The sequence below is a fragment of the Salvelinus alpinus genome, chromosome 10, assembly GCF_045679555.1.
Source record: "Salvelinus alpinus chromosome 10, SLU_Salpinus.1, whole genome shotgun sequence".
NCBI lineage: Eukaryota > Metazoa > Chordata > Actinopteri > Salmoniformes > Salmonidae > Salvelinus > Salvelinus alpinus.
Window position 1 is genome coordinate 3,528,523 of NC_092095.1, and position 15,322 is coordinate 3,543,844.

General features: G+C 46.1%; 1 protein-coding gene across 1 annotated transcript in view; it reads right to left on the minus strand.

The window, feature by feature from the left end:
- The window catches only part of LOC139531447 (patched domain-containing protein 1-like), a 93,393-nt gene that overhangs the window by 54,756 nt on the left and 23,315 nt on the right, over positions 1-15,322 (minus strand). The window contains exon 4 of the mRNA XM_071327897.1: positions 222-336. Within this exon, the coding sequence (XP_071183998.1) occupies positions 222-336 (115 nt within the window). The remainder of the gene's footprint in view (positions 1-221; positions 337-15,322) is intronic.

A 15,322-nucleotide genomic window follows, 5' to 3' on the forward strand; every position in this document is an offset into this window, starting at 1 on the left:
CAATAAAATTTGATTTGATTTGGCTTGGCTGACTGAGTGAGTGACTGGTTCAGATTGTATATACACTGCCTGGCCTGGCTGACTGACTGACTGCTGCTCATCTGGCTGGCCCTGTGCGTTTTTTACACTGAGAGAGGAGTGTGTTAAGCAAACATAAAATAGGCCGCTATATCATTCTCTGACCAACACACACACACACGCACACGCACACGCAGCGTTACCTTGAGTACCAGGTCTGTGTGTAGAGGGTCCAGGATGCTGCCTCTCCTAGAGGTGACTATAACACGACCGTAACGACCTGGAGTCTGCAGGTCAGAGTACAGGGTGTGTTTAGATCTGTTGGCAACAAACACACAAACAAACATACCTTTTAGTCCACCATTACTAAAATATATATTACAGTACATTCGGAAAGTATTCAGACCCCTTGACTTTTTCCACATTTTATTATGTTACAGCCTTATTCTAAAATTGATTAAATCGTTTTTTATCCCTCATCAATCTACACACAATACCCCATAATGAGAAAGCAAAAACAGGATTTATACATTTTTGGAAATGTACATTTTTTGGGGGTGGGGGGAAATATTACATTTACATAATTGTTCAGAGCCTTTACTCGGTACTTTGTTGAAGCACCTTTGGCAGCGATTACAGCCTCCAGTCTTCTTGGGTAGGACGCTACAGGCTTGGCAAGGTGTCTGAATACTTTCCAAATGCACTGTATATTAGAATAAGGATTGTTTCCTCCCATAGGTCTCCTCCCACATGGTACTGTCCACTTTCTATTCTGCTGTGTTTTGGATTTTTGTTTATTTTCCCCGTTTTTGTGTTTGGAATGGTTAAATAAAGTTTTATTAGTACAGCACATTTCAGACATGGAATTCATTGCTATGTGCTTCACTGGGAAAAACGAATTTAAAAAACATTGGGGGGAAAAAACGTTAATATTTACTACACAACAAACACAAGAGGATAAAAAAATAAATAATAACAATTATAACTGAGTGACTAAAAAGAACCTAAGGAACAGCAAAGCTAAAAATATTTAAAATATCTATTTTTAAAATGTCCACAGTTTCGGCCCCCTCAGGATCTCTGGCAGACTATTCCAGAGGCTGGGGGCATAACAACTAAAGGCTGTCTCTCCATGCCTCCTGGTCCTTGGCTTTGGGATAGTTATAAGGCTGTCTCTCCATGCCTCTTAGTCCTAGGCTTTGGGATAGTTATAAGGCCAGTGCCAGAGGACCTGAGGAACATATTGGGTACATAATTTAAAAGCATGTCTGATATGGGGTGCACAATCATGGATTGATTTAAAAACCAATAGAAGAATCTTAAAATGAATTCTAAAAGTCACAGGCAGCCAGTGCAGACCTTAAAACCGGTGTAATGTGTGTTCTCTGTCTGGTCTTGGTCAGTACCCTGCAGCATGCTGTGTTTTACAGTACAGAGACCTTTAAACTGGTGTAATGTGTGCTCTCCGTCTGGTCTTGGTCAGTACCCTGCAGCATTTTGTATGTTTTACAGTACAGAGACCATTAAACTGGTGTAATGTGTGCTCTCCGTCTGTTCTTGGTCAGTACCCTGCAGCATTATGTATGTTTTACAGTACAGAGACCTTAAAACCGGTGTAATGTGTTCTCTGTCTGGTCTTGGTCAGTACCCTGCAGCATGCTGTGTTTTACAGTACAGAGACCATTAAACCGGTGTAATGTGTTCTCTCTGTCTGGTCTTGGTCAGTACCCTGCAGCATGCTGTGTTTTACAGTACAGAGACCATTAAACCGGTGTAATGTGTTCTCTCTGTCTGGTCTTGGTCAGTACCCTGCAGCATGCTGTGTTTTACAGTACAGAGACCATTAAACCGGTGTAATGTGTTCTCTCTGTCTGGTCTTGGTCAGTACCCTGCAGCATGCTGTATGTTCTGCAGTTGACCAATGGCTTTCTTGGGTAGACCAGACAGGAGAGCATTACAGTAGTCAAGACTGCTTCTAATAAAAGCATGGATGAGTCTCTCTGTATCAGCCTGAGAGAGAAATGTTCCTCAGGTGGTAAAAAGCTATTTTGGTCACATTCCTAATATGTGATTCAAAATGGAGTTCAGAATCTCAAATAACACCTAGACTTTTTACCTGGTGTTTTATCTTTATTGCCCATTAAAATGTGCGGCCAGATTTCTCTCTGTGCTTTGACTCCAACAATAAGTACCTCGATCTTGTCTTGATATAGCTGGAGGAAGTTGTGAGCCATCCAAGTGTTTAAATCACGAACACAACCTAATAATTTATCCATGGAGCTAAATCCTCTGATGACACAGAAATGCTGTGTATCGTCTGCGTAACAGTGAAAATCAATGCTGTGCTTCCTGATAACACTGCCAAGGGGTAACATATATAAACTGATCACTACGGGACCCAAAATCGAACCACATGATATGTATTTTCTCTAAGTTGATCCAAGATGGCGTAGCAGTGCAGACGTGTTTTGTTCGTCCTCTCGTGTACTTTTGTATTTTTTCGTCTTTTTTGAATATATTTCAATCTCTTCTCCATTTTAGTTCAATTATACCTTCCGGTAACCTGCCTCACCCAATGTGATATGGAACCGCTATTATTTTTTATTTTTAGACCTTATAGCAAGAACCACCTAGCCATCAGAAGCTAACCAGCTACAAGCTATTTAGTCATTGTTAGCCACTGCTAGCGGCCTTTACCTTCTGCACAGGTACCAGCCCTTTTAAAAATATTTTAGATTTTTTTAGCTTGGATAATACTCGCCAGCCTACCAGTAACGGACTATCTCTCCACTACAACGCCGGATTCCTGCCGTAATCCCTGGACCATTACTCCTGATCTTCACAGCTAGCTAGCACCCACCGAGTTACCCAGTACCGAAGCTATCCCTGAGACCCACCTCCCGGCCTACTCAGTTGTTCACCCGGACTCCACCCAAACACGGCTAGAACACACTACTCCACTGGATCCTTGCCGTAAGCTCTGGACCTTGGCACCGGATCACCACTGCTATCGAGTGGCTATAGTGGCTAACGCCCCTGCCCCGAAGCACCTAGCTGTGAGACAGGCGCATCTCCCGGCTAGCAAACTAAATTACCACAACTACAATACCTCTTTCACCATCTGGCTTGGATCCTTAGTCGACACGGCGCCCCGCAGCACCACCACGACTGGTCTGCCGACGAATACTCCATCCGCTGTGCCTTCAACCGGCCTCCATCGGACGTCGGAGCAGACGCTTCTACTAGCCCCGAGCTACTAACTTTACTACTAACTTTAAACGTTGTGTCGCCCGCGTGCTAGCGTAGTAGCGACTACTCTGCGGCTTCCCTGTTCCATCTATTGCTGCCCCCTGGACCCTATGATCACTTGGCTACATAGCTGATGCATGCTGGACTGTCCATTAATCACGGTACTCCATTCTGTTTATTTAATTATTTTAATTATTATGTTTTTTTATTTTTTTATCTGTCGGCCCCAGCCGCGAACTCAGGCCCTGTGTGTAGTTAACCGACCCTCTCTGCCCATTCATCGCCATTTTACCTGTTGTTGTTTTAGCTGATTAGCTGTTGTTGTCTTACCCGTTGTTGTCTTAGATAGCTCTCCAAATCAACACCTGTGATTACTTTATGCCTCACTTTATGTCTCTCTCTAATGTCAATATGCCTTGTATACTGTTGTTTAGGTTAGTTATCATTGTTTTAGTTTACTGTCGCGTTCCTGGCCTGTTTTCTGTTGTTTTGTATGTGTTTGACGGTCAGGGCGTGAGTTTGGGTGGGTAGTCTTTGTTATGTGTTTCTGTGTTGGTTTAAGGGTGACCTGATATGGCTCTCAATTAGAGGCAGGTGGTTTTCATTTCCTCTGATTGAGAGCCATATTAAGGTAGGTGTTTTCACTCTGTTTGTTGTGGGTGGTTGTCTCCTGTGTCAGTGTCTGTATGTTACGCGACACGGGACTGTTTTCGGTTTTGTTTGTTCATTCGTTTTATGTAGTCAGTTTTCCTGTTATTGCGTTCTTCGTGTTACATGTAAGTTCGTCGCACCAGGTCTGTCTACTTCGTTTGTTGTTTTGTAGTTTGTTTAAGAGTATTTTGTTTCGTCTTTTGTCTTGTTAAATAAATCATTATGTCACATAACCACGCTGCATTTTGGTCGAATCACTACCCCTCCTCTTCGTATGAAGATTTACAATGGAGCCTCTAGTTCCACTCGTCATACCTCTGATACCTCCTTTGTCCCACCTCCCACACATGCGGTGACCTCACCCATTATAACCAGCTTATCCAGAGATACAACCTCTCTTATCATCACTCAGTGCCTGGGCTTACCTCCGCTGTACCCGCACCCCACCATACCCGTCTGCACATTATGCCCTGAATCTATTCTACCACGCCCAGAAATCTGCTCCTTTTATTCTTTGTCCCCAACGCTCTAGGCGACCAGTTTTGAATGCCTTTAGCCGTACCCTCATCCTACTCCTCCTGTGGACATAAACCCAGGCCCTGCGTGTCACCAGGCACCCTCATTTGTTGACTTCTGTGATCGAAAAAGCCTTGGTTTCATGCATGTCAACATCAGAAGCCTCCTCCCTAAGTTTGTTTTACTCACTGCTTTAGCACACTCCGCCAACCCTGATGTCCTTGCCGTGTCTGAATCCTGGCTTAGGAAGGCCACCAACAATTCTGAGATTTCCAAACCCAACTACAATATTTTCCGTCAAGATAGAACTGCCAAAGGGGAGGAGTTGCAATTTACTGCAGAGATAGCCTGCAAAGTTCTGTCATACTTCCAGGTCTATACCCAAACAGTTTGACCTTCTAATGAAAAAAATTAACCTCTCCAGAAATAAGTCTCTCACTGTTGCCGCCTGTTATCGAGACCCCCCTCTGCTCCCAGCTGTGCCCTGGACACCATTTGTGAATTGATCGCACCCCATCTAGCTTCAGAGTTCGTTCTGTTAGGTGACCTAAACTGGGATATGCTTAACACCCTGGCAGTCCTACAATCTAAGCTAGATGCCCTCAATCTCACACAAATCATCAAGGAACCCACCAGGTACAACCCTAAATCCGTAAACATGGGCACCCTCATAGACATTATCCTGACCAACTTGCCCTCCAAATACCCCTCCGCTGTTTTCAATCAGGATCTCAGCGATCACTGCCTCATTGCCTGTATCTGCTATGGGTCCGCGGTCAAACGACCACCCCTCATCACTGTCAAACGCTCCCTAAAACACTTCTGCTAACAGGCCTTTCTAATTGACCTGGCCCGGGTATCCTAGAAGGATATTGACCTCATCCCGTCAGTCGAGGATGCCTGGTCATTCTTTAAAAGTAATTTCCTCACCATCTTAAATAAGCATGCCCCATTCAAAAATGCAGAACTAATAACAGATATAGCCCTTGGTTCACACCAGACCTGACTGCCCTTGACCAGCACAAACACATCCTGTGGCGGACTGCAATAGCATCGAATAGTCCTCGCGATATGCAACTGTTCAGGGAAGTCAGGAACCAATATACGCAGTCAGTCAGGAAAGCAAAGGCTAGCTTTTTCAAGCAAAAATTCGTATCCTGTAGCTCTAACTCCCAAAAGTTTTGGGATACTGTAAAGTCCATGGAGAACAAGAGCACATCCTCCCAGCTGCCCACTGCACTGAGGCTAGGTAACACGGTCACCACTGATAAATCCACGATAATTGAAAATTTCAATAAGCATTTCTCAACGACTGGCCATGCCTTCCTCCTGTCTACTCCAACCCCGGCCAACAGCTCCCCCCCCCCCCCCCCCCGCAGCTGCTCGCCCAAGCCTCCCCAGCTTCTTCTTCACCCAAATCCAGACTGCAGATGTTCTGAAAGAGCTGCAAAACCTGGACCTGTACAAATCAGCTGGGCTAGACAATCTGGACCCTCTCTTTCTAAAATTATCCACCGCCATTGTTGCAACCCCTATTACCATCCTGTTCAACCTCTCTTTCGTATCGTCCGAGATCCCTAAAGATTGGAAAGCTGCTGCGGTCATAGACCCAAAATAGACCCCTAGACCCAAACTGTTACAGACCTATATCCATCCTGCCCTGCCTATCTAAAGTCTTCAAAAGCCAAGTTAATAAACAGATCACTGACCATTTCGAATCCCACCGTACCTTCTCCGCTGTGCAATCCGGCTTCCGAGCCGGTCACGGGTGCACCTCAGCTACGCTCAAGGTACTCATAGCCTGGTTCCTCTCTAGGTTTCTTCTTTTCTAGGGAGTTTTTCCTCCTTGCCACCGTGCTTCTACACCTGCATTGCTTGCTGTTTGGGGTTTTAGGCTGGGTTTCTGTACAGCACTTTGTGACATCAGCTGATGTAAGAAGGGCTATATAAATACATTTGATTTGATTTGAACAGTGTCGAATGCAGCACTTAAATCTAAAAGTACAAGGACAGAGAGCTGTTTGGCATCTGTGTCATAGCTCTAAGATCATTTACCACTAACTAAGCCTGTCTCTGTGTTGTGGTGGGCACAAAAAACAGATTGAATTTTTTCTTTTACAGTTGTCACTTAAATGATTTAGCTGTTTGAACATCAATTGCTGCAGAATTTTGCTTAAGAATGGAAGGCTAGAGATTGATCGATAATTTCTAAGAGCTGAAGAATCTAGATGCCGTTTCCCCAGAAGGGGTTTCACATAACAGTTTTTAGTGCAGTGGGGAAAGTGCCTGTGAACAGGGAGAGATTATCAATAGCTTGCATTTCTTCAGATATGCAATTAATATTTTGAAGAAGGTGGTGGAGATAGGATCTAGAAGGCAGGTAGAAGGCTTAAGTTGTGATATTAATTTCTTGAGTCTGTGTCAACCAGGGAAAATAAATCCATAATGCCTCTGCGTGTGTCACGTTCTGACCTTAGTTCCTTTGTTTTGTCTTTTCTTTTAGTATGGTCAGGGCGTGAGTTGGGTGGGTTGTCTATGTTAGTTTTTCTATGATGTTCTATTTCTGTGTTTGGCCTGATATGGTTCTCAATCAGAGGCAGCTGTTTTCTGTTGGGTTTTGTGGGTGGTTATTTTCAGTCTTTGTGTGTCTGCACCAGACAGAACTGTTTCGGTTGTTTTTTTTGTTTGTTTTGTTATTCAGTGTTCAGTTGTGGATTATTACTAAATATCATGAACACTTATCACACTGCACCTTGGTCCTCACCTTCTTCCACCGACGACAGCCGTTACAGAACCACCCACCAAGAAAGGACCAAGCAGCGTGGTAACAGGCAGCAGCAGCAGGAGAGGCAGCGATACCTGGAGAACTGGACTTGGGAGGAAATATGACACGGCAAGGGACCATGGGAACAGCCGGGCGAATATCGTCGCCCCAAGAAAGAGCTGGAGGCAGCGAAAGCCGAGAGGTGGCATTATGAGGAGCTAGCTCGGCAGCACGGCTGGAAGCCCGAGAGGCAGCCCCAAAAATGTCTTGGGGGGGAGGGACATGGGGAGTGGTAGGAGTTCAGGTAGGAGACCTGCGCAAACTTCCCGTGCTTACCGTGAGGAGCCGAGGATGGAACCAGAGCCAGTCGGGGTGGAATTGGAGGTGAGCAAGGGGAGTGAAGCAGAGACAGTGAAGGAATTAATGGGGAGATTGGAGGAGAGAGTAATGAGGGAGTTGCTGTGTTGGTGCATGAGGCACGACATCCGCCCGACGGAGCGTGTCCGGGATTTGATGTTACCTGAGTCAGCTCTCCATACTCGTCCTGAGGTGCATGCTAGCCGTCTGGTGAAGACTGTGCCAGTCCCACGCACCAGGCCTCCTGTGCGCCTTCCTAGCCCTGCACCTCCTGTGGCAGCCCCAGGTACTAGCTCTCCTGTGGCAGCCCCTCGCCCCAGCCCTCCGGTGCCGGCGCCACGTACCAGGCCTCCAGTTCCAGCACCCCGCACTCGCCCTGAGGTGCGTGTCCCCAGCCCAGTACCACCAGTGCCAACATCACGTACCAGGCTTCCTGTGCGCCTCCCGGGTCCAGTATGCCTTGTTCCTGCTCCCCGCACTCGCCCTGTGGTGCGTGTCCCCAGTCCGGTACCACCAGTTCCGGCACCACGCACCAGGCCTACAGTGCGCCTCGGCAGTACTGAGCCGTCCGTCTGTCCAGCGCCGCCCGTCTGTCCAGCGCCGCCTGAGCTGCCCGTCTGTCCAGCGCCGCCTGTGCCGCCCGTCTGTCCAGCGCCGCCTGAGACGCCCGTCTGTCCTGAGCCGCTAGAGCCGTCCGTCTGTCCAGCGCCGTCTGAGCCTGCCAGAGCCGCCCGCCAGTCAGGAGCTGCCAGAGCCGCCCGCCAGTCAGGAGCTGCGAGAGCCGCCCCCCAGTCAGGAGCTGCCAGAGCCGCCCTTCAGTCCTGAGCTACCCCTCAGTCCTGAGCTACCCCTCAGTCCGGAGCTGCCCTTCAGTCCGGAGCTGCCCTTCAGTCCGGAGCTGCCCCTCAGTCCGGAGCTGCCCCTTAGTCTGGAGCTGCCCTTCAGTCCAGAGGCGTCCTTCAGTCCAGAGGCGTCCCTCAGTCCCGTGGGCCCATTTATTAGGGGTCCCAGGCCAAGGTCGGCGGCGAGGGTCACCGTTCCTAGGAGGCTACAGAAGCGGACTAAGACTATGGTGGAGTGGGGTCCACGTCCAGCGCCAGAGCCGCCACCGCGGACAGATGTCCACCCAGACCCTCCCCTATAGGTTCAGGTTTTGCGGCCGGAGTACGCACCTTGGGGGGGGGGGGGGTACTGTCATGTTCTGACCTTAGTTCCTTTGTTTTGTCTTTTGTTTTAGTATGGTCAGGGCGTGAGTTGGGTGGGTTGTCTATGTTAGTTTTCAATGATTTTCTATTTCTGTGTTTGGCCTGATATGGTTCTCAATCAGAGGCAGCTGTCAATCGTTGTCCCTGATTGGGAACCATATTTAGGTAGCCTGTTTTCTGTTGGGTTTTGTGGGTGGTTATTTTCAGTCTTTGTGTGTCTGCACCAGACAGAACTGTTTCGGTTGTTTCTTTGTTTTTTTTGTTATTCAGTGTTCAGTTGTGGATTATTATTAAATATCATGAACACTTATCACACTGCACCTTGGTCCTCACCTTCTTCCACCGACGACAGCCGTTACAGCGTGGTAACATATCATCAAACTTCTCATCAGGTCTTACTTCAGACCCAGCCTAATGTTGGTTATTTTATCTCTGAAATATACCGCAAACTCATCACATTTAGATGTGAAGGAAAGTTCACATAGGTTTGAGGGCGTAGGATTTATCAGGCCATCAACGGTCGAGAAGAGCACTCTCTAATTATTCTGATTATTTGTGATCAAGCTAGAAAAATAAGACTGTCTGGCATTTCTAATTGCCTTGTTATATATGCCAAATTGCTCTCTCAGAATATCATAATGGATCTGCAACTTTGACTTCGTCCACTTCTGCTCTTTCTTTCTGCAATTTCTCTTTAATTGATTAGTTTCCTAATTGATTAGTTCCCCAAACAGAGCTCTCTGTTTGGATGTGGCCTTTTTCAACTCATCAACGGTTGTCCTTCATTAGCTATTAAAGTGATCAACTAAATCATCACAAGAGGAAGGCAGAATAGGTGGTGGAGTATTGTTCACACACTCAATAAAATCTGTAGCAACTTCAGAGGTAAGATAATGTTTAAATATAATGCGTTCTGTATTACCCTGTGCTATGGGCAACAAGGTAGTATGAAATACATAGAGGTGATCAGATAAAGCAACATCAACAATAGAGGATATGACAATAGAAAGACCCTTGGTAATAACCAGGTCCTAACCCTAACCCATCTGGATTGAGGTAACCAATCAAATAACAACAAAATTATTAATGTTACAACCACTTTTTCTGGCAGTCTTCAATCTATCAGAATAGTAGGAGATGACAGTTTGTATAAACTCACTAGAAGGGGGTGTTATAGGAACATAAATTAGGTTACTCACAATAACCGTAGTGCCATTCCTAAAGGAATGTAAATAGTTTTCAAGTCCTCTGTTGGTTATTCTGACAGGGAGGACTGGAGCACTACCTGACCCTGTCAGTCAGTCTCTAAATCAGTTTGATGTTGCTGGGACTGGAGCACTACCGGACCCTGTCTGTCAGTCTCTAAAACAGTTTGATGTTGTTGGGACTGGAGCACTAACAGACTACCAGATAAATACACTGGTACAGAGAGACAGGAAACACAGGGATAAATACACTGGTACAGAGAGACAGGAAACACAGGGATAAATACACTGGTACAGAGAGACAGGAAACACAGGGATAATTAACACTGGCACAGGGAGACAGGAAACACAGGGATAAATACACTGGGACAGAAAGACAGGAAACACAGGGATAAATACACTGGTACAGAGAGACAGGAAACACAGGGATAAATACACTGGCACAGAGAGACAGGAAACACAGGGATAAATACACTGGTACAGAGAGACAGGAAACACAGGGATACATACACTGGTACAGAGAGACAGGAAACACAGGGATAAGTAAACTGGTACAGAGAGACAGGAAACACAGGGATAAATACACTGGTACAGAGAGACAGGAAACACAGGGATAAATACACTGGTACAGAGAGACAGGAAACACAGAGACAAATACACTGGTACAGAGAGACAGGAAACACAGGGATAAATACACTGGTATAGAGAGACAGGAAACACAGGGATAAATACACTGGTACAGAGAGACAGGAAACACAGGGATAAATACACTGGTATAGAGAGACAGGAAACACAGGGATAATTAACACTGGCACAGAGAGACAGGAAACACATGGATAAATACACTGGGACAGAAAGAAAGGAAACACAGGGATAAATACACTGGTACATGGAGACAGGAAACACAGGGATAAATACACTGGGACAGAGAGACAGGAAACACAGGGATAATTAACACTGGCACAGAGAGACAGGAAACACATGGATAAATACACTGGGACAGAAAGAAAGGAAACACAGGGATAAATACACTGGTATAGAGAGACAGGAAACACAGGGATAAATACACTGGTATAGAGAGACAGGAAACATAGGGATAAATACACTGGGACAGAAAGACAGGAAACGCAGGGATAAATACACTGGTACAGAGAGACAGGAAACACAGGGATAAATACACTGGGACAGAAAGACAGGAAACACAGGGATAAATACACTGGTATAGAGAGACAGGAAACACAGGGATAAATACACTGGGACAGAAAGACAGGAAACGCAGGGATAAATACACTGGCACAGAGAGACAGGAAACACAGGGATAAATACACTGGTACATGGAGACAGGAAACACAGGGATAAATACACTGGGACAGAGAGACAGGAAACACAGGGATAAATACACTGGGACAGAGACAGGAAACACAGGGATAATTAACACTGGCACAGAGAGACAGGAAACACAGGGATAAATACACTGGTACAGAGAGACAGGAAACACAGGGATAAGTAAACTGGTACAGAGAGACAGGAAACACAGGGATACATACACTGGTACAGAGAGACAGGAAACACAGGGATAAATACACTGGTACAGAGAGACAGGAAACACAGGGATAAATACACTGGTACAGAGAGACAGGAAACACAGGGATAAGTAAACTGGTACAGAGAGACAGGAAACACAGGATAAATACACTGGTACAGAAGGACATGAAACACAGGGATAAATACACTGGTACAGAGAGACAGGAAACACAGGGATAAGTAAACTGGTACAGAGAGACAGGAAACACAGGGATACATACACTGGTACAGAGAGACAGGAAACACAGTTATAAATACACTGGGACAGAGACAGGAAACATAGGGATACATACACTGGTACAGGGAGACAGGAAACACAGGGATAAATACACTGGTACAGAGAGACAGGAAACACAGGGATACATACACTGGTACAGGGAGACAGGAAACACAGGGATAAATACACTGGTACAGAGAGACAGGAAACACCGGGATAAATACACTGGTACAGAGAGACAGGAAACACAGGATAAATACACTGGTACAGAGAGACAGGAAACACAGGATAAATACACTGGTAGAGAGAGACAGGAAACACCGGGATAAATACACTGGGGAAAATAAGCGACACCTGAAGGGGTGGAGACAATCACAAGGACAGGTGAAACAGATCAGGGCGTGACAATTGGATCTTCTCGGATAGATGAAGGGTGGCCAGACTGCCTCCCCGATCTCCTATGCCTTGCGAGTGTCCAGTCTCCACTGGGCCGCAGAGTTGAGATTAACATCTGTCCTTTGGATTGGGACAGATTAGTGACGCCTGACTCATCAACAGCTTTGCTAGAGATTCGGTTTGCAACAGGTTACAGCAAGGTTGGTGGACTTAGAAAACAGGCTCTCCTTTTCTCTCAGCCGAGCTAACAGCCGGAGGATCTCTTCTCTAATCTGCTTGATGGTGGTGCATGTAGGGCAGATAAATCCCTGTCCATTTTCCAGTTCCACGTTGTCTTCATCTTGTGATTGTGTGGTAAACATCTCACACCTGAAGCATTTGTGCCCAGTCGTGCATAAAAACAATGGTGGGCTAGCACCGTTAGCGTTAGCCTAGTACCAAATATGTAGATAATATGTAAATAATAGAAGATAATATGTAGATAATAGTACAAAATATATAGATAATAGTAGATAATATGTAGATAATATGAAGATAACAGTAGATAATATGTAGATAATAGTATATAATAAACTCAGCAAGAAATCAACGTCCTCTCACTGTCAACTGCGTTTATATTCAGCTAACTTAACATGTGTAAATATTTGTATGAACATAACAAGATTCAACACCTGAGAGATCAGAACACTGACAATCCTGTCTTGCAGGAAATCACACATAGAACGAGCAGTATGGCTGGTGGCATTGTCATGCTGGAGGGTCATGTCAGGATGAGCCTGCAGGAAGGGTACCACATGAGGGAGGAGGATGTCTTCCCTATAATGCACAGCGTTGAGATTGCCTGGAATGACAACAAGCTCAGTCCGATGATGCTGTGACACACCGCCATCCTGTACCTGTCTCACAGGTGTGATGTTCGGATGTACCGATCCTGTGCAGGTGTTGTTACACGTGGTCTGTCACTGCGAGGACGATCAGCTGTCCGTCCTGTCTCCCTGTAGCGCTGTCTTAGGCGTCTCACAGTATGGACATTGCAATTTATTGCCCTGGCCACATCTGCAGTCCTCATGCCTCCATGCCTCATGCCTCCTTCCGCGACGCATATAAGGCTGGTGTGTTTACGGACATATTCAATCAATTCTTATCCCAGTCTGCTGTTCCCACATGCTTCAAGAGGGCCACCATTGTTCCTGTTCCCAAGAAAGCTAAGGTAACTGAGCTAAACGACTACCGCCCCGTAGCACTCACTTCCGTCATCATGAAGTGCTTTGAGAGACTAGTCAAGGACCATATCACCTCCACCCTACCTGACACCCTAGACCCATTCCAATTTGCTTACCGCCCCAATAGGTCCACAGACGACGCAATCGCAACAACACTGCACACTGCCCTAACCCATCTGGACAAGAGGAATACCTATGTGAGAATGCTGTTCATCGACTACAGCTCAGCATTTAACACCATAGTACCCTCCAAACTCGTCATCAAGCTCGAGACCCTGGGTCTCGACCCCGCTCTGTGCAACTGGGTACTGTACTTCCTGACGGGCCGCCCCCAGGTGGTGAGGGTAGGTAACAACATCTCCACCCCGCTGATCCTCAACACTGGGGCCCCAAAAGGGTGCGTTCTAAGCCCCCTCCTGTACTCCCTGTTCACCCACGACTGCGTGGCCATGCACACCTCCAACTCAATCATCAAGATTGCAGACGACACTATAGTGGTAGGCTTGATTACCAACAACGACGAGACGGCCTACAGGGAGGAGGTGAGGGCCCTCGGAGTGTGGTGTCAGGAAAATAACCTCACACTCAACGTCAACAAAACAAAGGAGATGATCGTGGACTTCAGGAAACAGCAGAGGGAACACCCCCCTATCCACATCGACGGGACAGTAGTGAAGAGGGTAGTAAGTTTTAAGTTCCTTGGTGTACACATCACGGACAAACTGAAATGGTCCACCCACACAGACAGCGTCGTGAAGAAGGCGCAGCAGCGCCTCTTCAACCTCAGGAGGCTGAAGAAATTCGGCTTGTCACCAAAAGCACTCACAAACTTTTACAGATGCACAATCGAGAGCATCCTGTCGGGCTGTATCACCGCCTGGTACGGCAACTGCTCCGCCCACAACCGTAAGGCTCTCCAGAGGGTAGTGAGGTCTGCACAACGCATCACCGGGGGCAAACTACCTGCCCTCCAGGACACCTACACCACCCGATGTCACACAACGCCACTTTATATAATGTTTACATACCCTACATTACTCATCTCATATGTATATACTGTACTCTATCCCATCTACTGCATCTTGCCTATGCCATTCGGCCATCACTCATCCATATATTTATAGTTCCTAGTTCAATAAAGGTTAACTAAATAAAATAAAAAAATGTGTGGGGATATTGTGGGGATATTTTTCAGCGGCAGGGACTGGGAGAATAGTCGGGATCAAGGGAAAGATGAAAAGAGCAAAGTACAGAGAGATCCTTGATGAAAACCTGCTCCAGAGCGCTCATGACCTCAGACTGGGGTGAAGGTTCACCTTCCAACATGACAACGACCCTAAGGACACATCCAAGATAACGCAGGAGTGGCTTCAGGACAAGTCTCTGAATGTCCTTGAGTGGCCCAGCCAGAGCCAGGACTTGAACATGATCGAACATCTCTGGAGAGACCGGAAAATTGCTGTGCAGTGACGCTCCCCATCCAACCTGACAGAGCTTGAGAGGATCTGCAGAGAAGAATGGGAGAAACTCCCCAAATACAGGTGTTCCAAGCTTGTAGCGTCATACCCAAGAAAACTCGAGGCTGTAATCGCTGCCAAAGGAGTAAAGGGTCTGAATACTTATGTAAATTTAATATTTCCGTTTTTTCTTTTTAATACATTTGCAAAATGTTTGTCATTATGGGCTATTGTGATGTCATTATGGGCTATTGTGATGTCATTATGGGCTATTGTGATGTCATTATGGGCTATTGTGATGTCATTATGGGCTATTGTGTGTAGATTGATGAGTGAAACAAATATTTAATCAATTTTAGGATAAGGCTGTAACGTGGAAAAGGTGAAGGGGTCTGCATACTCTGAATGCACTGTAATAGTAAATAATATGTAGATGATAGTAGAAAATATGTAGCTAAAATGTATATCATACTAGATAAT